Here is a 25,954-nt window from a genome sequence, read left to right on the forward strand (position 1 = left end):
AACCAGAGACCCCAGGGAAGCAATAGAGAGAGCAAGAAGAGCAGAGAGGGATGATGAAAAAATGAAGACAGACGAGGGATGAAGACTCCTTGACAGGAAGCCGCTTGTGGTGTGGCACTCCCTTGACTTGCACATCATGACATCAAAAGGAAAGGGGAGGTGGGGATAAAAGACGTACACAGGTGTGGGGACCGGGCCGCCCCAATAGGAGAATCTCATAGAACATTGTATAAAAAAAAAATATTTATTTTTTGTCCACAAAAACAATTGTAATAGTCCAGCTGGGGAAGGGAATATACATATTGCTCTATACAGGATATATACAGTACACAGCTCAGAACTCTGTCATCTTCTTGTGTGTGTCTGCCTTCTTCTGCTCTTTCTGTAGACTCCTCTCCTGCTTTTGCAGATCTGCGAGCTCAGTCCGAGCGTTCGAGAGACGGCTTTCCAGTTGTAAGCTCACCACGCTGTCTCTGTAAGAATAAGGGGAAATGTATCCTAGGCCTGTAATATATAGCAAGAATAAGGTATCCTAGGCCTGTAATATATAGCAAGAATAAGGTATCCTAGGCCTGTAGTATATAGCTTAGGGTTTTGTAACAACTGTATGCAGTCTACACTATCCTCTACATCAACAGCATGCAATCTATAGAGACAAAAAGGCAGAGCTCCTCATAGAACAGTACCGTCTGGTACACAGCATAGAAGGATGGGCTGAATAGCCGAGTAATTCCAGTATGCTCACCTGGTCGGGTTGTATGTCGGACACAACCACAGTATCAGCGTATAGGTATAGGGGTGCTGCTTTCCCGGGATCGGTCAAGGTATGCACCTACCGATATGATTGTGGTAGTAGAGAAGGAAATAGCAAGACCGGGTTTCAGCGCTGCTTTCCCGGGATCGGTCAAGGTATGCACCTACCAATATGATTGTGGTACTAGAGAAGGAAATAGCAAGACCGGGTTTCAGCGCAATCCACCAATTAGAGGTAATCCATCAGTCAAAGGCAAGGTACCAAATAACTGTAGTAAAATTTATTCAGCCAGATATTGACGCATTTCAGGGCTCTAGGGCCCCTTCTTCAGAATAGTAGGCATAACATACACACATTCACATAAGTTTTAAATACACTAAAATGGCGCCAAGGGGGATAGCTCCGCCCCCTGGGCGTGTTCGGACAATACAACATGACATACATAGTTTTGTTTATAAAACACAGATTCATATGTTTAAAATTCTCACCTACTGTACCTTTATATGTATAGTGGGAACATGGGGATAGTGGGAACATGAAAATTGATCTTAGAGTAATAAACAGTATATATATCGCGACTGCCCTGGCAGTGCTCATGTGCCGGGGGATCGTGACATGATACTGAGGTTTGAACCGCACACTGTGTTGACAGCGCACGGCGAGGGCTTGAGCAGTGTAGATCTCATCACTGCGCACGTGCCTGTTGCGCCGAGTTGGCCGGCGCCTGCGCAGAGACAGGGGGAGGAAAGCATAGAGGAGCCACTAGATGTATTAGTGTGTGTGGCGCGTGCGCAAGATCCGTCATCTAGCGCCTGCGCAGGGCAGATGAAACCAGTACGTGGAGACTACGGCGCTGTGTTTACATCTCGCGGCGCATGCGCTGGGCAAAGATGTGGAAGTGGGGCAGACGAGAATCAAGCCTAATTCTCCTAAGGCAGCTAAAAACAGGTATATATAAGTAAAAAATACATAAAAGCAACCTTCAATAGTGACAGAGAAAGGATAGGACATATATTGCATATACGTATGCATAGTGTAAAGGACTAGATCTGGGGTGTAGAGCACAATGATGATAATGTGGCATATGAATACCATAGGATACAAATAAATATATATATATATATATATATATATATATATATATATATATACATACACATTTTTTTTATAGTACTAAAGGCCCTAATACAACAACAATATTATACATGAATAAAACCTACACTTCTGAGCCATTGTGTGTCCATGATTGGGCATAATGTGTAAGGATGCTCCTGACGTTAGGTGTGTGTAGGTGAATGATCAGCAATTAACAAGATCAGCATGTGTTAGATACTGGATAAATAGTCTATGGGAATATAAGAAACCGGATGATATTGCCTACGGTATCTATACCCAATGAATATTCAAGTATAGTGCTGCCACGTGCACTATACTCGAATATACCCCATTCATTGGGTATAGATACCATAGGCAATATATTGGAATTAGACACAGATATGCCCCCCATACAAAAACAATTTATTTGTGATTGCATCTCTTACATCTTGAATCACAACTATTTCACATTTGAACACAGAATATATCGGGGGACGCGTTTCGCCCCTGCGTTTGCTAATATCTACATGGGAGCATATGAAAACGAACTCATTTACATCAACCATGAGTGGTCTGACAACATAATATTTTATAAAAGGTATATTGATGATCTTCTCTTCATCTGGAACGGCACAGAACAAGAATTCAAGCTATTTACAGAATATTTGAACAAAAATAAATTCAATATTTCACTGTCTGGAAAATGCTGTGACACTAAAATATAATATCTTGATTTAGAACTTTCCCATGACGATCATAATATTATCACCAGAACATATTTCAAACCAGTAGATTGCAATAGCCTCTTATCCTATCATAGTTGCCATTACAAAAAATGGAAAGTGAATCTGCCATACGGTCAATTCCATCGGCTTAGAAGGAACTGCACCAAAATTAAGGACTATAAAACTCAAAGTAAAATTATGATTCAAAAACTTCAAGAAAAGGGCTATCCTAACAGCATTATCAAAGCAGCATATTTACATGCTTTGAAGGGAAAACCCGTAGAGAACCCACAAGGAAGTCTTCGACACACTGGGGGACATGTATCAAAGATTTTACCCCTATTTTGTGTGTATATTTTTACGCAAAATTTTGCGCAAGACCTTTTTTTTGCGCATTTTTTTGCGCACGTTTTGGTAGAGCATGTCCTCCAGATGTGGCTGAATCGGGGTACCTTGGAGTGACATCTATAGTACACATGGATTTATTAACTGCGTACTTTTCCTTTACACCAAAAATTTTGCCGCAAGAGCTGTTTTTTTTGCGCAAATATAAGCCATCTTGGACTTAACGTAGCAAGATGCTCTAAATCATCGATTCTATTTTCCAAAGAGTGGATTGAGGAGATGACTATATTTACCCGCAATTCATGAAACTCATTGCGCTTGATTGATAAATTTAGGGATTCTGCGCATAATTTAGAATTCGGGAAAAGGGGGTAAACTGCTTCTACCATACACAAATAATGATACATGTCCCCCACTGAACCTACCGGAAGCCATTCCCAAACCGGACGTATGGAACCCACCAGGAGCGACCCTCAGACTAAAACTGAACCATTTAAACACAACTTCATAACCACATATTCCACCTCACATCATGAAATCCGGAAGATACTTAACAAACATTGGAACATTCTTCTCCAAGATCCTTTCCTAAAAGACTAAATTTCCCAACAACCCAGAATAACATATAGGAGGGCAAAGACCCTGAAGAACACCCAGCCAACTACGAGACATACAAGAAAATCCAACCATTCCAAACCTGAAATCGGGCACTTTTAATTGCAATATGAAAAGATGTAAATGCTGTCTAAATATTAGGGATGCCACCTTAAAATTCAAAAGCAACATCACAGGAGAATTATTTTCCATAAAATCCAGGATTGACTGTTCCAGCACATACGTCATTTACCTATTAGAGTGTCCATGTAACATGCAATATGTGGGAAGGACCATTCAACAATTACGGTCGAGGATGAATAAACATCGATTCAATATATCAAATGGATTCATGAACCATGGCGTATCTAGACACGCCGCTATGGCACACAAAGATTTTTCTGGCTTTTCCTTAACTGCCATTGACACATTCCCCATAATACTCAAAACAGGTTTGACAAGCTCCAAAGGCGCGAATCATACTGGATTTATAAAATTAGTTGTCTAAATCCAGTGGGCCTAAATGAATCGCCGATATTATCCAGTAATCACCATCCGGTTTCTTATATTCCCATAGACTATTTATCCAGTATCTAACACATGCTGATCTTGTTAATTGCTTATCATTTGCCCACATTCACCTACACCCACCTAACGTCAGGAACATCCCTACACATTATGCCCAATCAATGGCTCAGAAGTGTAGGTTTTATTCATGTATAATATTGTTGTTGTATGAGGGCCTTTAGTACTATTAATTTTTTTTTTAAATATAATTATTTGTATACTATGGTATTCATATGCCACATCATCACCATTGTGTTCTACACCCCAGATCTAGTCCTTTACACTATACGTATATGCAATATATGTCCTATTCTTTCTCTGTCACTATTGAAGGCTGCTTTTATGTATTTTTATCCTTATATATACCTGTTTTTAGCTGCCTTAGGAGAATTAGGCTTGATTCTCGCCTGCCCCACTTCCACATCTTTGCCCAGCGCATGCGCCGCGAGATGTAAACACAGCGCCGTAGTCTCCACGTGCTGGTTCCATCTGCCCTGCGCAGGCGCTAGATGACTGATCCTGCGCACGTGCCACACACACTAATACATCTAGTGGCTCCTCTATGCTTTCCTCCCCCTGTCTTTGCGCAGGCGCCGGCCAACTCGGCGCTATGGGCGCGTGCGCAGTGATGAGATTTACAATGCTCAAGCCCTCGCCGCGCGCTGTCAACACAGCGTGCGGCTCAAACCTCAGTATCATGTCACGATCCCCCGGCACATGCGCACTGCCGGGGGAGTCGCGATATATTAACTGTTTGTTACTCTTCTAAGATCAATTTTCATGTTCCCACTATCCCTACATATAAAGGTACAGTAGGTGAGAATTTTAAACATATGAATCGGTGTGTTTTATAAACAAAACTATGTATGTCATGTTGTATTGTCTGAACACGCCCAGGGGGCGGAGCTATTCCCCTTGGTGCCATTTTAGTGTATTTAAAACTTATGTGAATGTGTGTATGTTATGCCTACTATTCTGAAGAAGGGGCCCTAGAGCCCTGAAACGCGTCAATATCTGGCTGAATAAATTTTACTACAGTTATTTGGTACCTTGCCTTTGACTGATGGATCACCTCTAATTGGTGGATTGCGCTAAAACCCGGTCTTGCTATTTCCTTCTCTACTACCTCTACATTAACAGCAACACTTCTCCTATCCTTTTTGTTCCAATGTACTACAGGGTGGGCCATTTATATGGATACACCTTAATAAAATGGGAATGGTTGGTGATATTAACTTTCTATTTGTGGCACATTAGTATATGTGAGGGGGGAAACTTTTCAAGATGGGTGGTGACCATGGGGGCAATTTTGAATCCAACTTTTGTTTTTCAATAGGAAAAGGGTCATGTGACACATCAGATTTATTGGGAATTTCACAAGAAAAACAATGATGTGCTTGGTTTTAACGTAACTTTATTCTTTCATGAGTTATTTACAAGTTTCTGACCACTTATAAAATGTGCTCAATGTGCTGCCCATTGTGTTGAATTGTCAATGCAACCCTCTTCTCCCACTCTTCACACACTGATAGCAACACTGCAGGAGAAATGCTAGCACAGGCTTCCAGTATCCGTAGTTTCAGGTGCTGCACATCTCGTATCTTCACAGCATAGACAATTGCCTTCAGATGACCCCAAAGATAAAAGTCTAAGGGGGTCAGATCGGGAGACCTTGGGGGCCATTCAACTGGCCCACGATGACCAATCCACTTTCCAGGAAACTGTTCATTTAGGAATGCTCGGACCTAACACCCATAATGTGGTGGTGCACCATCGTACTGGAAAAACTCAGGGAACGTGCCAGCTTCAGTGCATAAAGAGGGAAACACATAATCATGTAGCAATTTCGCATATCCAGTGGCCTTGAGGTTTCCATTGATGAAGAATGGCCCCACTATCTTTGTACCCCATATACCACACCATACCATCAGAGGGATCTATCCAATGTGGGTTAGTGTCAGACCAATAGCGGTGGTTTTGTTTGTTAACTTCACCATTCACATAAAAGTTTGCCTCATCACTGAACAAAATCTTCTGTGTAAACTGAGGGTCCTGTTCCAATTTTTGTTTTGCCCATTCTGCAGCACCTCAAACTACGGATACTGGAAGCCTGTGCTAGCATTTCTCCTGCGGTGTTGCCATCAGTGTGTGAAGAGTGGGAGAAGAGGGTTGCATTGACAATCCAACACAATGGGCAGCACATTGAACACATTTTATAAGTGGTCAGAAACTTGTAAATAACTCATGAAAGAATAAAATTACATTAAAACCAAGCACGTCATTGTTTTTCTTGTGAAATTCCCAATAAGTTTGATGTGTCACATGACCCTCTTCCTATTGAAAAAAAACTAAAGTTGGATTCAAAATGGCCGACTTCAAAATGGCCACCATGGTCTCCATCCATCTTGAAAAGTTTCCCCCCTCACATATACTAATGTGCCACAAACAGGAAGTTAATATCACCAACCATTCCCATTTTATTAAGGTGTATCCATATAAATGGCCCACCCTGTACTTTGGACCCCAGGCTGTTTAGCTCTCAGATGGTCAGTCAGAACCCATGGGTGTATTATCTCACAATAGCTGCAAGAGTAACATAGTGTTAATTGTTTTTGCACCCAGTCACTGGCATACACATTGGTAGATGTCCAGGTTATAACCCAAAAGTCCCCAGCAAGTATCTGGGACGTTTACGAGCAGCCATTCCTTCAATTATTCTATAGATTGTACACAAAGAAATTTCAACCTACCTCCCCACGTTCCGTGCCAGAGCCTCAGTCATCCCCCCAATCTCTCTCTGCTTCTGCAGGATCTTCTCTGTTGTCTGAGCTAGTGCAATGTTCAGTGCCCGCTTGCTACCCTTGCTGGCGTTGTAGACTTCCTTGCCTTTCCTCTCAAGGCTGGTGTCTGCTGCTGGTCTAGTGGAAGATTTGTGTTCGAGTTTTTCATTTAAGAAGTCAAAGACATTACGGCGAGCACCAGCACTTTTCCTGGCTCTCAGTGGCTTGGACAGGCGCTTCTTCTTGGCTTTGGGAATGGGTTTACCCCCTTTTAGCTTCCGCTGCTGGAATTCTAAGCACTGGTCCAAGGACTTGCCTTTGGGTAACACCACAGCCTGAACAGGCTCCACTCGCCCTTCCGAATTTTTCCCAAGACCTGAAAAGTGCACATATAACATGTAGTAAGATGACTAGGGGCATAAGTTGTACCTATATACAGTATGGCTGTGCTTAATAATTCTCACCCTCAGGATTGTATTAGGATATGTGTACGGTACTTGTGGGGGGTCACACAGAAGCCCTGGCAACAGTCCTGCCCAGCATGCAGCAGCAGAAGAGAGAGGTGCGTGTTGCCTTGATCAAATGTCTAGAAATTGGACATAAAACCATAATAGCCCCGTGCTTAATCAAATGGAGTTCACCTGACAGTCCAACACTTGATCGCGTAACTCTTTATGCACACTCTGATATTGCAGTGTTAACACTTTAACTGCAATGACTATGTTGAAATGAGTGTGCCAATCACAAGTCCATTTATGCAAAAATTCAAAGCCACCTGTCAGAAAATACCTATATGTGCATATACCAGTGGCGTTGCGACTCGGGTGCGGGGGGTGCGGCCCGCACCGGGTGACACCAACCTAATGGGGTGACACCAAGATGCTCCGCAGCACCCACCCCTCCCCCGCTACACAGACACCCCCCATCTGTGCCCGACCGGCCTCCCATCCGTCAGCACCCCCCCCCCGCGCTGTGTGTGCGGTGCGCCCTTCCGTCCGTTAGCAACCCCCCCTCTTTCACCTGCACTGTGCGCCCGTCCGTCATCACATCCCCTCGCCGTCACAAGCACTGTGCCCGGCCTCCGCTCCCACGTCTGCGCCGGCCTGACGTCACACTGCATGGCCGCGCAGGAGGACGTCAGTTACGTCACTCGCAGGGCGCCAGGTGGGAAGGAGCGCTGCGCTGGATGGGTGAGTGTGTGTGTCTGTCTCTCTGTCTGTGTGTGTGTATGTGACTCTGTGTGTGTGTGTGTGTGTGTGTGTGTGACTGTGTGTGTATGTGACTGTGTGTGTGTGTGTGTGTGACTGTGTGTGTATGTGACTGTGTGTGTGTGACTGTGTATATGTGACTCTGTGTGTGTGTGTGTGTGTGACTGTGTGTGTATGTGACTGTGTGTGTATGTGACTGTGTGTGTATGTGACTGTGTGTGTGTGTGTGACTGTGTGTGTGTGTGACTGTGTGTGTGTGTGACTGTGTGTGTGTGTGACTGTGTGTGTGTGACTCTGTGTGTGTGTGACTCTGTGTGTGTGTGACTCTGTGTGTGTGTGTGACTGTGTGTGTGTGTGTGTGACTGTGTGTGTATGTGACTGTGTGTGTGTGACTGTGTGTGTATGTGACTGTGTGTGTGTGTGTGACTGTGTGTGTATGTGACTGTGTGTGTGTGTGACTGTGTGTGTGTGTGACTGTGTGTGTGTGTGACTGTGTGTGTGTGTGACTGTGTGTGTGTGTGACTGTGTGTGTGTGTGACTGTGTGTGTATGTGACTCTGTGTGTCTGTCTGTGAGTGTGTGTCTATCTGACTGTGTGTTTGTGTGTGTGTGTGTGTGTGTGTGTGTGTGTATCTCTGTGTTGTATGTGGTTTTTTTGTGTGTGTGTGTGTGGTGGGGGTGGGGGTGGGGGGTTGAACCAGCGATCTAATGTGGGGAGACTTTGACCCATTGTGGGGAACCTGCGGCCTAATGTGGGGAAACTACTACCAAGTGTGCGGAGTCTATGCTACCTAATGTGGGGAGTCTATGCTACCTAATGTGGGAAATCTGTGCTACCTTATGTGGGGAGTCTATGCTACCTTATGTGGGGAGTCTATGCTACCTTATGTGGGGAGTCTATGCTACCTTATGTGGGGAGTCTATGCTACCAAATGTGGGGAATCTATGCTACCTAATGTGGGAAAACTGCTACATAATGTGGGGAATCTGTGCTACCTAATGTGGGGAAATTGCTACCTAATGTGGGGTAACTGGTACCTACCTAATGTGGGGGAACTGGTACCACATGTGGGGAATCTATGCTGCCTAATGTGGGGAAAAGATGCTACCTAATGTGGGGAAACTGCTACCTACCTAATGTGGGGGAACTGCTGCCTACCTAATGCTCCCCCCCTGGCAGTAGCACCCTCATCATCCACCAGCAACACCCACCCCCCAGCAGCAGCACCTCCATCAGCAGATCTTGGTGGTGGATGATGGCGGTGCTCCTGCCAGGAGGATGATCCTGCCGATGGATGATGGGGGTGGTACTGCCAGGGGGGATGGCCAGTAGCACCCTCATCATCCTCCAGCAACACCCCCCAGTAGTAGCACCCCCATCATCCACTAGCAACACCACCAATACCCCCCCTCCCGTGGTAATAGCATCAGCTAACTGATGTTGAGGGGTGTTACTGCGGTTGTGGTATTATATTCAGAGGGTGCACTGTATGGCAATGTTATTCATAGGGCGCAGTTTGTGGTAGTATTATATTCAGAGGGCTCAGTGTGTGGTAGTATTATATACAGAGAGTGCAGTTTGTGGTAGTATTAAATTCAGAGGGCGCCGTTTGTGGTAGTATTATATTTAGAGGGCGCAGTTTGTGGTAGTATTATATTCATAGGGCGCAGTTTGTGGTAGTATTATATTCAGAGGGCGCAGTTTGTGGTAGTATTATTAGAGATGAGTGAACTTACAGTAAATTCGATTTGTCTCGAACTTCTCGGCTCGGCAGTTGATGACTTATCCTGCGTAAATTAGTTCAGCTTTCCGGTGCTCCGGTGGGCTGAAAAAGGTGGATACAGTCCTAGGAAAGAGTCTCCTAGGACTGTATCCACCTTTTCCAGCCCACGGGAGCACCTGAAAGCTGAACTAATTTATGCAGGAAAAGTCAACTGCGAGCCGAGAAGTTCGTGACAAATCGAATTTACTGTAGTTCGCTCATCTCTAAGTATTATATTCAGAGGGTGCAGTGGGTGGTAGTATTATATTCAGGGGTACAGTATGTGGCAGATTTATATTCAGGGGTACAGTATGTGGCAGATTTATATTCAGAGGGTACACTATGTGGCAGATTTATATTCAGGGGGCGCAGTTTGTGGTAGTATTATATTCAGAGGGCACAGTGGGTGGTAGTATTATATTCAGAGGGCGCAGTGGGTGGTAGTATTGGTGGTAGTATTATATTCAGAGGGTGCAGTGTGTGGCGGTATTATATTCAGGGTTACAGTATGTGGCAGATTTATATTGAGAGTGTACAGTATATGTTGGTATTATATTCAGAATGTACAGTGTGTGGTAGTATTATATTCAGTGGGTATGGTGTATAGAAGGTTTATAATCAAAGAGTATAGTGTATAGCAGTATTATATTTAGAGGATACTGTGTCTGGCAGGTTTATAATAACTGTTTTCATATAGAGGATGAGAATGCGCTGACAGAGAGGAGACGCCTGGGCGTCACATTCTGCAGACAGAAGTTTTAGCTGGAACAAGTCCTGGCGGTATGTACCATCTGAATTAGATAAGGGAAGACTATAGAGAAGACGTCACCTGTAGTCACTGATATCATTGTACATTCTCCTCACTATAGAGAAGACGTCACCTGTAGTCACTGATGTCATTGTGTATTCTCCTCACTATAGAGAAGACGTCACCTGTAGTCACTGATATCATTGTGTATTCTCCTCACTATAGAGAAGACGTCACCTGTAATCACTGATATCATTGTGTATTCTCCTCACTATAGAGAAGACGTCACCTGTAATCACTGATATCATTGTGTATTCTCCTCACTATAGAGAAGACGTCACCTGTAATCACTGATATCATTGTGTATTCTCCTCACTATAGAGAAGACGTCACCTGTAATCACTGATATCATTGTGTATTCTCCTCACTATAGAGAAGACGTCACCTGTAATCACTGATATCATTGTGTATTCTCCTCACTATAGAGAAGACGTCACCTGTAGTCACTGATATCATTGTACATTCTCCTCTCTATGTCCTATCAGAGCTGTAGTCACTTGTAAGTTCTACAGTTATGGTGAGTGAAACTACAACTCCCAGCATAACCTCACCACTGCTCAAAGGGGTACTCTACTGGAAAACATTTTTTTTTTTATCAATTGGTGCTACAAAGTTAAACAGATTTGTAAATTACTTCTATTTAAAAATCTTAATCCTTCCAGTACATATTAGCTGCTGTATAAGTGATTCACAGGAAGTTCTTTTCTTTTTTAATTTATTTTCTGTCTGACCACAGTGCTCTGTGCTGACACCTTTGTCCATGTCAAGAACTGTCCATAGTAGGAGCAAATCCCCATAGCAAACCTATCCTGCTCTGGACAGTTCCTGACATGGACAGAGGTGTCAGCAATTAGCACTGTGGTCAGACTGGAAAGAACTACACAACTTCCTGTGGAGCATACAGCAGCTGATAAGTACTGTAAGGATTAATATTTTAAATAGAAGTAATTTAAAAATCTGTTTAACTTTCTGGCACCAGTTGATATAAAAGTAAATGTTTTCCAGTGGAGTACCCCTTTAAGTAATTCTGGGAGCTGTATATTTAAATGGTGAAAACTTCCTTAACACTTTCCTATTCTGTGGCAACTGGTATATCTGATTATTATACTGGAATTTCTCACAATGCGCTACAACAGTGGTGTCTGTCACAACAGGCTAAAAACTTACTGGGGGGAGGGGGTAGGTATGGGGGTGACACCATTTTCTACAGCACCGGGTGACACCAACCCTAGCAACGCCACTAGCATATACTGTATAGTTACATAGTTAGTATGGTTGAAAAAAGACGAAGGGGTATGGTGGGATGAAGGGGAAGGGATGTGATTATATTTCTGCATAAGCATCAATGTTATTTTGTTCTAGGAATGTATCTAACCCTGTTTTAATGCTTTCAACTGTTCACAGTTCTTATGGTAAAGAAGGTGCGTTGTCCCTTGAGACTAAACCTTTTCTTCTCCAGACGGAGGGAGTGCCCCCTTGTCCTTTGAGAGAGTTTAACCTGGAACAGTTTTCCCCCATATTTTTTGTATGGACCATTTATATACTTATATAAGTTGATCATATCCCCCCTTAATGGGGTACTCCGCCCCTAGACATCTTATCCCCTAACCGAAGGATAGGGGATAAGATGTCAGATCGCCGCGGTCCCGCTGCTGGGGACCCCCCGGGATCGCCACTGCGGCACCGCGCTGTCATTACTGGACAGAGCGAGTTCGCTCTGCACGTAATGACGGGCAATACAGGGGCCGGAGCATCGTTACGTCACGGCTCCGCCCTTCGTGACATCACAGCCCGCCCCCTCAATATGTCTATGGGAGGGGGCGTGGCGGTCATTACGCCCCTGCCATAGACTTGCATTAAGGGGGCGGGCTGTGATGTCACAAGGGGCGGAGCCATGACATCACGCTGCTCGGTCCCCTGTATCGCCCGTCATTACACACAGAACGAACTCGCTCTGTGCAGTAATGATAGCGGGGTGCTGCAGCGGAGATCCCGGGGGTCCCCAGCAGCGGGACCGCGGCGATCTGACATCTTATCCCCTATCCTATGGATAGGGGATAAGATGTCTAGGGGCGGAGTACCCCTTTAAAGAGGTACTACGCTGCTCAGTGTTTGTAACAAACTATTCCGAATGCTGGCGCCGGGAACTTGTGACGTCATAGCCCTGCCCCTCATGATGTCACGCCCCGACCCCTTAATGCAAGTCTATGGAAGGGGACGTGATGGCTGTCACGCCCCCTCCCATAGACTTGCATTGAGAGGGCGTGGCGTGACATCATAAGGAGGTGGGGCTATGATATCACAAGCTCCCGGCGCAGGCTCCAATGTTCGGAACAGTTTGTTCCAAACGCTGAGCAGCAGAGTACCCCTTTAAACGTCTCTTCTCAAAACTAAACAAACGTAATGCTTTATAAAGAGGTAGTATTATGTCAATGTCCCTCGATTCCATGCCTCTTGTGATACATGACAATATCCTGCTGGCCTTAGAAGCGGCTGCCTAACCCTGCATACTATTCTGTAGTCTATGATCTACAAGTACACCCAGATCCTTCTCTACCAGTGGCTCTCCCAGTTTAAACCCCCCCAAGACATACGATGCATGCAGGTTTTTAGTCATTTGCCAAGTGGATGCCCAGACACTTAGTCTATCCAAGTCATCTTGTAACTTATGCACATCCTCTATAGACTGTAACGTGCTACAAAGCTTGGTGTCATCTGCAAAGATAGAAACAGAGCTTTATGTCTATCCTTTCTGCGGAGTCTGCAAGGAAATACATTGCTGTCACATCAGTCTTAAAGGAGTACTCCGGTGCACACTTTTTTCATGTTATCCCGTCCGGGCTGCAAAATAAAAGAAAACGCACTCTCTCTTACCTGCCAACGAGCCCCCGGAGCTCCGGTACACTCCGGTACAGGTGTTCGGTCCCCGGGCTGTATTCTTCTTACTTCCGGTTAGCCCGGCACGTCACACGGAGCTTCAGCCTATCACTGGCCGAGGCGGGACATCGCTGCGGCCAGTGATAGGCTGAAGCTCCGTGTGACGTGCCGGGCTAACAGGAAGAAGAATACAGCCCGGGGACCGAATACCTGTACCGGAGCTCCGGGGGCTCGTTGGCAGGTAAGATAAAGTGCGTTTTCTTTTATTTTGCAGCCCGGACGGGATAACATGAAAAAAGTGTGCACCGGAGTACTCCTTTAATTCCTTAAAGGACACAGCCTGTAGAAAATGAACTTATCCACAGGATAAGTAGCTCATTGCGGGAGTCTCTCCGCTGGGGCGTACCCAGCACTCAGTAAGGAACATGTGCCTAGAACAACAGGGTCCTGTCCTGGAGATCGCACGGATCACACTGGAGCGAGAAAGGGGGAACCCATCGGGACTCTTGTTGGCTTGGAAAATGATCATAACCCCTTATATACAGTATGTTGCGGTGCTGTTAATCGGTTACAAGAGCCATCATTTAGACTCTTAAGAGCCAGGATTGCTATTGATTACAGCACTTAAAGGGTTAACAGCGGACGGAAATCACCACAGACTGAGTGCACAGCTGCTTATAGCAGCTGCCACTGCCAGCCTATGAAGAGACCTCCTGCACTCACTTTATAGACAGAACGCAGCTCAGGACGTATGTACGTCTTGGTCGTTAAGTAACAGATCACAAGGACATACATTTACATCCCATCCATGGTCCTTAAGAGGTTAAAGAAGTAGAATCATCAAAAATTCCAGATTATAAGATGGACGTTAACCCTTTAACCTCATGGGGGAAAAGGGCGTACAGGTACACCCTTGCTCCCAGGTACTTAAGGACCAAGGGCATACCTGTACACCCGTGGGAATTCCATTCACTGCAGCACATGGGCGGTGATCGAAACGGGATGACTGCTGGTATCCATCAGCAGCCATCCCGGCACATCGCCTAGGGGGGTCCTGAGACCCCCCCTTGTCGGCAATCGCAGTGATTTGGTCAATTCTGACCGGCGAATCACGGCTTTTCCGGGCTCATCGGGTCTCTAGTGACCCGATCGCCCCGGAAGATAAAGGTCATCGGGGCTATCAGAGAAAGCCCGATCACCATGAAGAATAGGAGCGAGGTAGCAGGGGTGCCACCTCCTCCTATCTCCTGCCATTGGTCGGTCAGAACAGACTGACTAATGGCAGGAGGGGGGCGGGAAGGTTAAAGTTGAGAGCTGGGGTCCGGGGGTGGCGGGGGCCACGGCGGGGCAGCTCTGATCAGCGCCTGCGGCGACTGTGATCAAGAGCTGCAGCGACCGATCAGGAGCTGTGTGCGGCTGTGATGGATGCGATGGCGGAGACGGCAGTGAAGATCGTTTGTGAGTGATCCTCACTGCACATTGTAAAAGTTACAGTGCAGTGGTCTCCAAACTGTGGTACTCCAGATATTGCAAAACTACTACTACTCAGCATGCCCGGACAGCCAAAGGCATGCTGGGAGTTGTAGTTTTGCAACACCTGGAGGTGCAGTGGTTTCCAAACTGTGTCCCTCCAGATGTTACAAAACTACAATTCCCAGCATGCCCAGAGAGTCAGACATGCTGGGCGTTGTAGTTCTGCAACATCTATGACTTCAGATGTTGCTGAACTACAACTCTTAGCATGCCTGGACAGTCTGGGCTTTCTGGGAGTTGTAGTATTGCAAGATCTGGGGGGGACACAATTTGGAGACCACTACACTGGGTTCCAAACTGTGCCCCTTCCAGCTGTTGCATAACTACAACTCTCAGCTTGCCCTTCAGCTGTCAGTGCATGCTGGGAGTTGTAGTTTTACAACATATGCAGGGCCAAAGTTTGGAGACAACTGTGCAGTGGTCTCCAAACTGTGGCCCTCCAGATGTTCTAAAACTACAACTCAGCATGCCTAAACAGTCAGTCATGCTGAGAGTTGTAGTTCTGCAATATCTGGCCCTTCAGATGTTGCGAACTACATCTCCCAGCATGCCCGGACAGTCTGGGCATGCTGGGAGTTTTAGTATTGCAACAGATGGAGGCACACTGGTGTGGAAACACTGAATTAGTCTGTAACCTAACTCAGGGTTTCCTCACCATTGAGCCTCCGGCTGTGGCAAAACTACAACTCCCAGCATGCAAGGTCTGTCAGTGCATGCTGGGAGTTGTAGTTTTGCAACCCCCCCCCCCCCCCCCCCCACACACACACACTCCCCAAAAAATGTACAGAGTACATTCACATGGATGGGGATTTACAGTGAGTTTCCCGCTTTAGGTTTGAGCTGCGGAAAATTTTCTGCAGAAGCTCAAACTTCCAGCAGGAAACTTGCTATGAACCCGACCGTGTGCATGTACTCTAAAAACACTACACTACACAAAATAAAAAGTAAAAACACTACATATATACCCCCTTACAGTGATCTCCCCCCCCCCCAATAAAAATGAAAAATGTCTTGTAAGGCCCTGTTTCCAAAACTGAGCCTCCAGCTATTGCAAAATAACAACTCCCAGTATTGCCGGACAGCCATTGACTGTCCAGGCATGCTGGGAGTTTTGCAACAGCTGGAGGCACCCTGTTTGGGAATCACTGGCGTAGAATACCCCTATGTCCACCCCTACGCAATCCCTAATTTAGTTCTCAAATGCGCATGGCGCTCTCTCACATCGGAGCTCTGTCGTATTTCAAGGCAACAGTTTAGGGCCACATATGGGGTATTTCCGTACTCTAGAGCAATTGCGTTACAAATTTTGGGGGGCTTTTTCTCCTTTTACCCCTTATGAAAAGGAAAAGTTGGGGTCTACACCAGCCTGTTAGTGTAAAAAAAAAATTAAAAAAAATTACACTAACAGGCTGGTGTAGACCCCAACTTTTCCTTTTCATAAGGGGTAAAAGAAGAAAATGCCCCTCAAAATGTATGAGTATGAAAATATACCATGTGTGAAAGTCAAGTGCTCTGCTGGCGAACTACAATGCTCAGAAGAGAAGGAGTCACATTTGGCTCTTGGAAAGCAAATTTTGCTGAAATGGTTTTTGGGGGGCATGTCACATTTAGGAAGCCCGTATGGTGTCAGAACAGCAAACAACACATGGCATACTATTTTGGAAACTACACCCCTCGAGGAACGTAACAAGGGGTACAGTGAGCCTTAACACCCCACAGATGTTTGATGATTTTTCCTTAAAGTCGGATGAGTAAATGGAAAAAAAAAATGTTTTTCACTAAAATGCAATTTCCCCCCCAAATTTTACATTTTTTCCTTTTACCTATTGTGAAAATGAAAAGTATGGGGCAACACCAGCACGATAGTGTAATTTTTTTAACATTTTTTACATCTGTGGAGTGTTAAGGCTCACTATGCACCTTGTTACGTTCCTCGAGGGGTGTAATTTCCAAAATAGTATGCCATGTGTGCTTTTTCCTTTTGCTGTTCTGGCACCATAGGGGCTTCCTAAATGCGACATGCCCCTCAAAAACCATTTCAGCAAAATTTGCTTTCCAAAAGCCAAATGTGACTCCTTCTCTTCTGAGCATTGTAGTTCACCAGCAGAGCACTTGACTTTCACACATGGGATATTTACATACTCAGAAGAAATGGGGTTACACATTTTGGGGGGCATTTTCTACTATTACCCCTTGAAAAAATGTAACATTTGGGGGAAAAAATGCATTTTAGTGAAATTTTTTTTATTTATTTACACATCCGACTAATGAAAAAAATCGTCAAACACCTGTGGGGCTCACTGTACCCCTTGTTACGTTCCTTGAGGGGTGTCGTTTCCAAAATAGTATGCCATGTTGTTTTGTTTTTTTTGCTTTGCTTTTCTGGCACCATATGGGCTTCCTAAATGCGACATGCCCCCCCAAAAACCATTTCAGCAAAATTCACTCTCCAAAATCCCATTGTCGCTCCTTCCATTCTGAGCCCTCTAGTGCACCCACAGAGCACTTTACATCTACATATGACGTATTTCCTTACTTGAGAGAAATGGGGTTACAAATTTTCAGGGGATTTCTCTCCTTTAAGTCCCTTGTAAAATTTAAAAAAATGGCTCTCCAAGAACATGCGAGTGTAAAAAAAATTAAGATTTTGAATTCTCTCCTTCACTTGCTATTCCTGTGAAACACCTAAAGGGTTAACAAACTTTCTGAATGTCATTTTGAATACTTTGAGGGGTGCAGTTTTTATAATGGGATAATTTATGGGGTATTTCTAACATGAAGGCCCTTCAAATCCACTTCAAACTGAACTGGTCCCTGAAAAATTCAGGTTTTGAAATTTTCGTGAAAAATTTGAAATTTGCTGCTGAACTTTGAAGCCCTCTAATGTCTTCAATAAGTAAAAACATGTCCTTTATGATGCAAACATAAAGTAGATATATTGTACACGTGAATCAATATATCAATTTATTTGGAATATCCATTTTCCTTACAAGCAGAAAGTTTCAAAGTTAGAAAAATGCAACATTTTTCCAAATTTTCATAAAATTGTGGGATTTTTCAGCAAGAAAGGATTCAAGTAACAATGAAAATTTACCACTATGTTAAAGTAGAATATGTCACGAAAAAACAATCTCGGAATCAGAATGATAGGTAAATGCATCTCAGAGTTATTAATATATAAATATTTGCAAAAAAAAGGGCTGCGTCCTTAACCCCTTAAGGACACATGACGTACTGGAACGTCATGTGTCCACTCCCGATCTATAACGCGGGGCCACGGCGTGGCCCCGCGTCATAGCGGTTCGGGCCCGGCCTCTAACAACGGCCGGGACCCGTGGCTAATAGCGCTCGGCATTGATCGCTGTGCCGCGCACTATTAACCCTTTAGACGCGGCGTTCAAAGTTGAACGCCGCGTCTAAAGTGAAACCGAAAGCATGCCGGCTAGCTCAGTGGGCTGTTCGGGATAGCCGCGGTGAAATCGCGGCATCCCGAACAGCTGACAGGACAGCGGGAGGGCCCCTTCCTGCCTCCTCGCTGTCCGATCGCCGAATGACAGCTCAGTGCCTGAGATCCAGGCATGAGCAGTCATGCGGCAGAATCATCGATCACTGGTTTCTTATGAGAAACCAGTGATCAATGTAAAAGATCAGTGTGTGCAGTGATATAGGTCCCTATGGGACCTATAACACTGCAAAAAAAAGTGCAAAAAAAAAGTGAATAAACATCATTTAACCCCTTCCCTATTAAAAGTTTGAATCACCCCCCTTTTCCCATAAAAGAAAAAACACAGTGTAAATAAAAATAAAAATAAACATAAATGGTATCGCCGCGTGCGGAAATGTCCGAATTATAAAAATATATCGTTAATTAAACCGCACGGTCAATGGCGTGCGCGCAAAAAAATTCCAAAGTCCAAAATAGTGCATTTTTGGTCACTTTTTATATCATGAAAAAATGAATAAAAAGCGATCAATAAGTCCTATCAATGCAAAAATGGTACCGTTAAAAACTTCAGATCACGGCGCAAAAAATGAGCCCTCATACCGCCCCATACACGGAAAAATAAAAAAGTTATAGGGGTCAGAAGATGACAATTTTAAACGTATAAATTTTTCTGCATGAAGTTATGATTTTTTCCAGAAGTGCGACAAATTCAAACCTGTATAAGTAGGGTATCATTTTAATCATATGGACCTACAGAATAAAGGTAAGGTGTCATTTTTACCGAAAAATGTACTACGTAGAAACGGAAGCCCCCAAAATTTACAAAATGGCGTTTTTTTTTTCAATTTTGTCTCACAATGATTTTTTTTCCCGTTTCACCGTAGATTTTTGGGCACAATGACTGACGTCATTACAAAGTAGAATTGGTGGTGCAAAAAATAAGCCATCATATGGATTTTTAGGTGCAAAATTGAAAGAGTTATGATTTTTTAAAGGCAAGGAGCAAAAAACGAAAATGCAAAAACGGAAAAAACCCCGGTCCTTAAGGGGTTAAGGTGAAAATAAGCTGCGTCCTTAAAGGGGTTATCCAGGAAAAAACTTTTATATATATATATATATATATATATATATATATATATATATATATATATATATATCTCAACTGGCTCCAGAAAGTTAAACAGATTTGTAAATTACTTCTATTAAAAAATCTTAATCCTTTCAGTACTTATGAGCTTCTGAAGTTAAGGTTGTTCTATTTTGTCTAAGTGCTCTCTGATGACATGTGTCTCGGGAAACGCCCAGTTTAGAATCAAATCCCCATAGCAAACCTCTTCTAAACTGGGCGTTTCCCGAGACACGTGTCATCAGAGAGCACTTAGACAGAAAAGAACAACCTTAATTCAGAAGCTCATAAGTACTGAAAGGTTAAAGGAGTACTCCGGTGCACACTTATGTTATCCCGTCCAGGCTGCAAAAGAAAAGAAAACGCACTTTATTTTACCTGCCAACGAGCCCCCGGAGCTCCGGTACAGGCGTTCGGTCCACGTGCTGTATTCTTCTTACTTCCGGTTAGCCCAGCACATCACACGGAGCTTCAGCCTATCACTGGCCGAGGCGGGACATCGCTGCGGCCGGTGATAGGCTGAAGCTCCGTGTGACGTGCCGGGCTAACCGGAAGTAAGAAGAATACAGCCCGGGGACCGAACACCTGTACCGCAGCTCCGGGGGCTCGTTGGCAGGTAAGATAAAGTGCGTTTTCTTTTATTTTGCAGCCCGGACGGGATAACATGAAAAAAAAGTGTGCACCGGAGTACTCCTTTAAGGTTGTTAAAATGGGCTTTGTCCCTAAGGGGTTAAGGATAACGGACGTAAATGTACGTCCTGATGCGCTGGTACTTAGCGCACCAGGACATACATTTACGTCCTGTACATGACGCGAGTACCGGAGCAGTGCCCGCATTATGCACTATAGGTCGCGGCTGCTATCAGCAGCCATGAACCCGCCCGTTAACTGTGCACATCAGCGATCGTGGGGCAGTTTTAATGGCTGACCTGATCGACTTTGGCACGGCAGTGGGGATCAGATTAGCGAAGATAGCGGACGGAGGTCCCCTCACCTACTCTGGCCATTATCCCGGGGTCTACCCCACAGACCAGAGAAGATCGCTGATAATACTGATCAGTGCTATGCCTATGCATAACAATGAATAGTATTAGCAATCTAATGATTGCTATAAATAGTCCCCTATGGTGACAGAAAAAGTGTAAAATAAATATATTTAAAAAAAGTAATAAAATAAAAAAAGAAAAATTAAAAATTGAAATCACCCATTTTACTAACATTACAAAAAAAATGTATAAACATATTTGGTATCTGCGTGTGCGTAATTGTCCAAACTATCAAAATATAAATGTTAATAATACCACACGGTGAATGGCATGAACGTAAAAAATAGTCGGAAATCTCTGCTTTTTGGCCACAATCACATCTAAAATTCATATATAAACAAAAGTGGTACCGATATAAACTACAGATCACATTGCAAAAAAATTAGCCCTCATACGGCCTCGTATATGTAAAAGAGAGTTAATGGGATCAGAATAGGGCGATTTAAAACATAATAATTTTGTTTAAAAAATAAATACATTTTTAAGTAGAGAAAAAAAAACAGACATGGTTGCACATCTAAAACATGCAAAATGATTTAATGCTTCTCAGCAACATTTATTAAACTAACAGGTCGTTAGTGTACTTAATGATCATGAAGTGTAAGCCTGCTAGCCACGTCATGGCCACCTGTAAGTAGCGGGTGGCATGGTCAGCAACCCTGCGATGTACACAATGTATTTTACCTTCATTTTTAAATTCCCCGCAGGGAGCTCTGAATGGCTTGTACTGAGGAACCAATCAGGGCTCCCTGCGGGATTTTTAAAATGGACAATGTATATATCTTGCCCCCCCCACAGCGCTTTTAATATACATTGTCCATTTTAAAAATCCAGCAGGGAGCCCTGATTGGCTCCTCAGTACGGGCCATTCAGAGCTCCCTGCGGGGAATTTAAAAATGAAAGTAAAATACATTGTGTACATCGCAGGGTTGCGGACCATGCCGCCTGCTCCCCTGCTTAATAACTTCTGATCGGATCAGGTCTCAGAAGTGAGACCCAGTGCGATCAATCCCTCAGCCCCTGTACTACTACCCCCATCATGGAACAGAGTCTGATCCTTTATGGGGATAGTAGTACAAACACTAATGTAGTCCCCTCAGCCACCAGCAGACTCCCGCAGCTGGGGAATTACTACTCCCATCATGGAACAGACTTGTTTCCATGATGGGAGTAGTAGTAGTAGTCCCACAACACTGTAGGAGTCTGCTGATGTCACCTCTTCTGAGCATGTTCAGATGTAATTACGGATATTTTAAACCAGGGTGCAAACGGCTGACATTAAAGGTTCATCCGTTTGCCATAGACTTCAATGTTAAAATTATGATGTCCGTGTTTTCTTCCATTTTTTTCACGGAAGAAAAAATACTGCATGTTCTGTTTTTTTTCTTCCATGAAAAAAACGGAAAGGAGTGCAGACGGGTGCAAAGGGATGTAAACGGATTGTAAAAAAAATCTCATTGACATGAATGGGATTTTTTTAAAACCGTTTTAATCCGTTTACAGTCTGCAGAAACGGAACTGAAACAGGGATAAAAGAACGGGGACAGACGGCCGTGTGAACAAGCCCTTATTGGCCTTTTTCCATGCTTGTGCTTCAGCTTAGACAAAGCTACTATTTTATAAGCCATGATGTCTATAAAAAGGAAATTAAATTTTTCTTATGAATTATAATAGAAAGGTTAATGTTTTGCCAAGATGTACAACATATAAAAAGTTTTTGAATCTGACAGTGCCCATTTAAGGCCAAAATGGATTGTGTCCTTAAAGGTGTTACCCAGAAATCTAAAAACAGGCCTTTTTTCTTTCAAAGACAGCGCCCTCCTTGTCTCCAGGTTGGGTGTGGTCCTGCAGCTCAGTTCCATTGAAGTGAATGGAGCCAAGTTGTAATAGCACACCCAAAGTGGAGACAAGGAGGGCCCTCTCTTTGAAAGAAAAAAAGGCCTGTTTTTTATTCCTGGATAACCCCTTTAAAGGACTAAATACAACATGTGAAGATGTTCCTGGAGGACAAAGCCACATAAACACTCACCTTTTCCTAACTCATATCCCATTCGAGCCATGAGCTTTGACCCTATCCCACGGGTGTGAGCCTCCCATCCTGCAAACTCAGTACTGCTGGGAGTAACCCCGACCTCTCCACTGTCCAGTACTGCAAAACAGAAAGAAGAGTCAGTGACACATTTATAAAAAGGACAGACTACAAACAGAGGGGTTTTCCAGTTTTATGTAACAGCAGCATCACCTGAATACACAGGTTAATAAATGGTGCTGACGTGCAGCCATTCTGTTGTGATTATTAGAAAATAATATATGCAAATTAGTCCGAGCAATGAAGATGTTCTTTATGCTGTAATAGCAATGCTTCTTCAGGCCACATTTAGTCCATAAATCTGCCCCCTTAACGAACATGCTAAGGAAGAGGGATAAATATGGATAAAGGGGGTTCAGTTATGAACCAAAGGGAGAAATTATCGCCCAAAGTGGGCAGGAGAAGCTTTGTTGGCACAACATTAAGAACTGCACAAACTTTTACAAGGTAAACTGCATTTGAATCAGCATCACCCGCACTATTAAAGGGGTATTCCAGGCAAAAACTTTTTTTTATATATCAAATGGCTCTGGAAAGTTAAACAGATTTGTAAATTACTTCTATTAAAAAATCTTAATCCTTCCAATAGTTATTAGCTTCTGAAGTTTTCTGTCTAACTGCTCAATGATGATGTCACGTCCCGGGAGCTGTGCATGATGGGAGAATATCCCTTGCATGATAGGAAAATATCACCATAGGAGCTGCACAGCTCCCGGAACGTGAGTCATCAGAAAGCAGTTAGACAGAAAACAGCAACTCAACTTCAGAAGCTAATAACTATTGGAAGGATTAAGATTTTTTAATAGAGGTAATTTACAAATCTGTTTAACTTTCCGGAGCCAGTTGATATATATATATATATATATAAAAAAAAAAAGTGTTTTCCTGGAATACCCCTTTAACCTGTGTATTCAGGTTTAAGGCTGGCGATGCTGCTGTCTGATTCCCTTCTATTACATTTTTGACATAGGTACATCAAAAGTTTACATCAGTTGGGGGGCTCAGTGCTGAGACCCTTTGATTGTTACATATAGCCCAGTGATGCGTGCTGCTCCACCAGCTCAGCCCTCTGTCTGACTGCAGGAGACTAGCTCCATTATAGTTGTCGGGGTTAATAACTCATTTATGAATAATGAATTATTAATTATGGTCAACAAAAATATGAAAAATATTATGACCGTTCTGAATTGCCAAAAATATACAAACAATGCAATTCACCATATCTGGGCCCGACTATTTTCCCAGATATGAGTTCTTTGAAGTAGTGGTAGAAGTAACTTTTGTAATATAATAAAATAATAATGCAGTTATTATAAAAATGATATGTACATTTATTGGTTACAATTGATTAACATTAAAGAGTAATAAACAGACCGGGATAATAAATGAAATGATATAAAGAATATCAATGACATAATGTCAGATATAAACAAATGAAGTATTAGTAAGTTATTTAACAACATTAAACTTAGTCACAGAAGTAGGTTAGTTCAGATATCCATATATTACTTTGTGTAGAGATCATTACATTACATGATATCTAATGGGCATTTTACATATATAAAATGGGAATAAACACGGCCCAGTTCTAACCACAACTATCTCTGGTAAGATACAGTGCTAAATATAATTAATAGTATGCAACTAATTAGGAAGACTTAAATTAAGTTTCCTCATGGAAATTATGCCATGTGTTGTAGCAGAGTAGGATCCCATCACACTATGCTAATATGCAACATGATCATTGCATTGATCCCCATAAGACGCGCCCGGTTCATCTGCAGTAGAAGGGGGTGTGGCTTATAAACTACTATTACTAGGGATAGACCGATTATCGGTTTGGCCGATATTATCGGCCAATATTCACGAATTTTGACGTTCTCAGTATCGGCAATTACCTTGCCGATAATCCGCTAATGTCCCGCCCCCGCACTGCCCCCCCACCGCACTCCACCCCCAGAAGCGGGTGGTGGCGGTGGTCTCTGATTCAGCCAAAGCCGCTGCAGTTCATTGATTTAAAGCGCCCGCTTTAAATCAATGATCTGCAGCGGCTTCTTCGGGACTGGGGGGGGTGGAGAAATAGCCGATAACTTATACTGGACTATCAGCCTGAAAGGCCACAGATTATCGGTATCGGCCCTAAAAAAACGATATCGGTCGATCCATAACTATTACCATCTCATAATTGAGGTTATATATAAGCCAGGTCTGCTACTATACATAACATAATTCTGTCCACATTAAAAATGAGGTAACTTAATCAAATAAGAAACCTGTGTATCTTCCCACCGAGAGTACTTCTGGAGAAAAGAAAGATGGCTGCCTGGGGTCCATGGGAACGCCTGTAGTCATAACCGATTATCAGAGAAGAATGGGCTTATAGCATCAAGTTCTCTCCCTGACTCTTCATGGCTCCGCCCCTTCAGGTAGCCTCTAGGAACTTCTGTGACGAGGATGTACCTCTCTAGGTGTCCTGTATTTCTCTTTGTCAGTCCTCCCCCTGTCCTCCTTACACTTGCTTTTAGCTTCTTTTCTGACTTCAAGATCCACCCAACAAATATCATATTATCCAATGATGACTGGTGGGGGTGTGTGTGGAGATCAGGGCTAGTCACATGTCTAGTTACATGACATCACAGCTAAACATTAATTTACTATAATTGTGTTATAGATGTAAAGGATTATTTTGGCCATTTTACCACCTGTATACACATCAGCATCCTTGTACTACAAAGCCATTGATACTTCTCAGGCATCTCAAATAGATGACCAGAGATACAGATAAATGCAAATACAACCCATTGATAAACGCACACACACACACACCTGTATCCAGGAGTACTGAGAAGACCCCCCCCCCCATTGGAGTCAAGATAATAGACAATGGAGGAGATTTATCAAAGCTGTCTATGTCCCGCATCAATATAGACCAAACCACAGAGGGTTAGGCTGGTCTATTGTGCGCTTAATTTATCAAAAGGCGCACGGCTCTTGATAAATTCTGTGCGCGGACTTTGGGATCTATCCTTTAGACTGTATTTAAACCTGCTCCAGCATGGTCTGACATTTCAGCGTACTTTCAGCCGATGCGACTTGTCGCTGAAAAGTCGCTTTTGATAAATTCAACACCAATGTATTTTTCTGTCTAAAATAGACTAGAAATCATCATGTTCTAAAAATCCTCTAAAGCAAAAGTCGCA

General features: G+C 43.5%; 1 protein-coding gene across 1 annotated transcript in view; it reads right to left on the reverse strand.

Annotated features, from left to right (window-relative positions):
• Positions 1–173: 173 nt before the first annotated feature.
• Positions 174–25,954, reverse strand: part of ZGPAT (zinc finger CCCH-type and G-patch domain containing) — a 33,526-nt gene continuing 7,745 nt past the window's right edge. The window contains exons 5-7 of the mRNA XM_056549357.1: positions 22,695–22,814; positions 6,831–7,236; positions 174–473 (exon numbers count right to left, since the gene is read on the reverse strand). Of these exons, the coding sequence (XP_056405332.1) occupies positions 335–473; positions 6,831–7,236; positions 22,695–22,814 (665 nt within the window). The 3' untranslated portion in view covers positions 174–334. The remainder of the gene's footprint in view (positions 474–6,830; positions 7,237–22,694; positions 22,815–25,954) is intronic.

This window comes from Hyla sarda, chromosome 12 (assembly GCF_029499605.1).
Source record: "Hyla sarda isolate aHylSar1 chromosome 12, aHylSar1.hap1, whole genome shotgun sequence".
NCBI lineage: Eukaryota > Metazoa > Chordata > Amphibia > Anura > Hylidae > Hyla > Hyla sarda.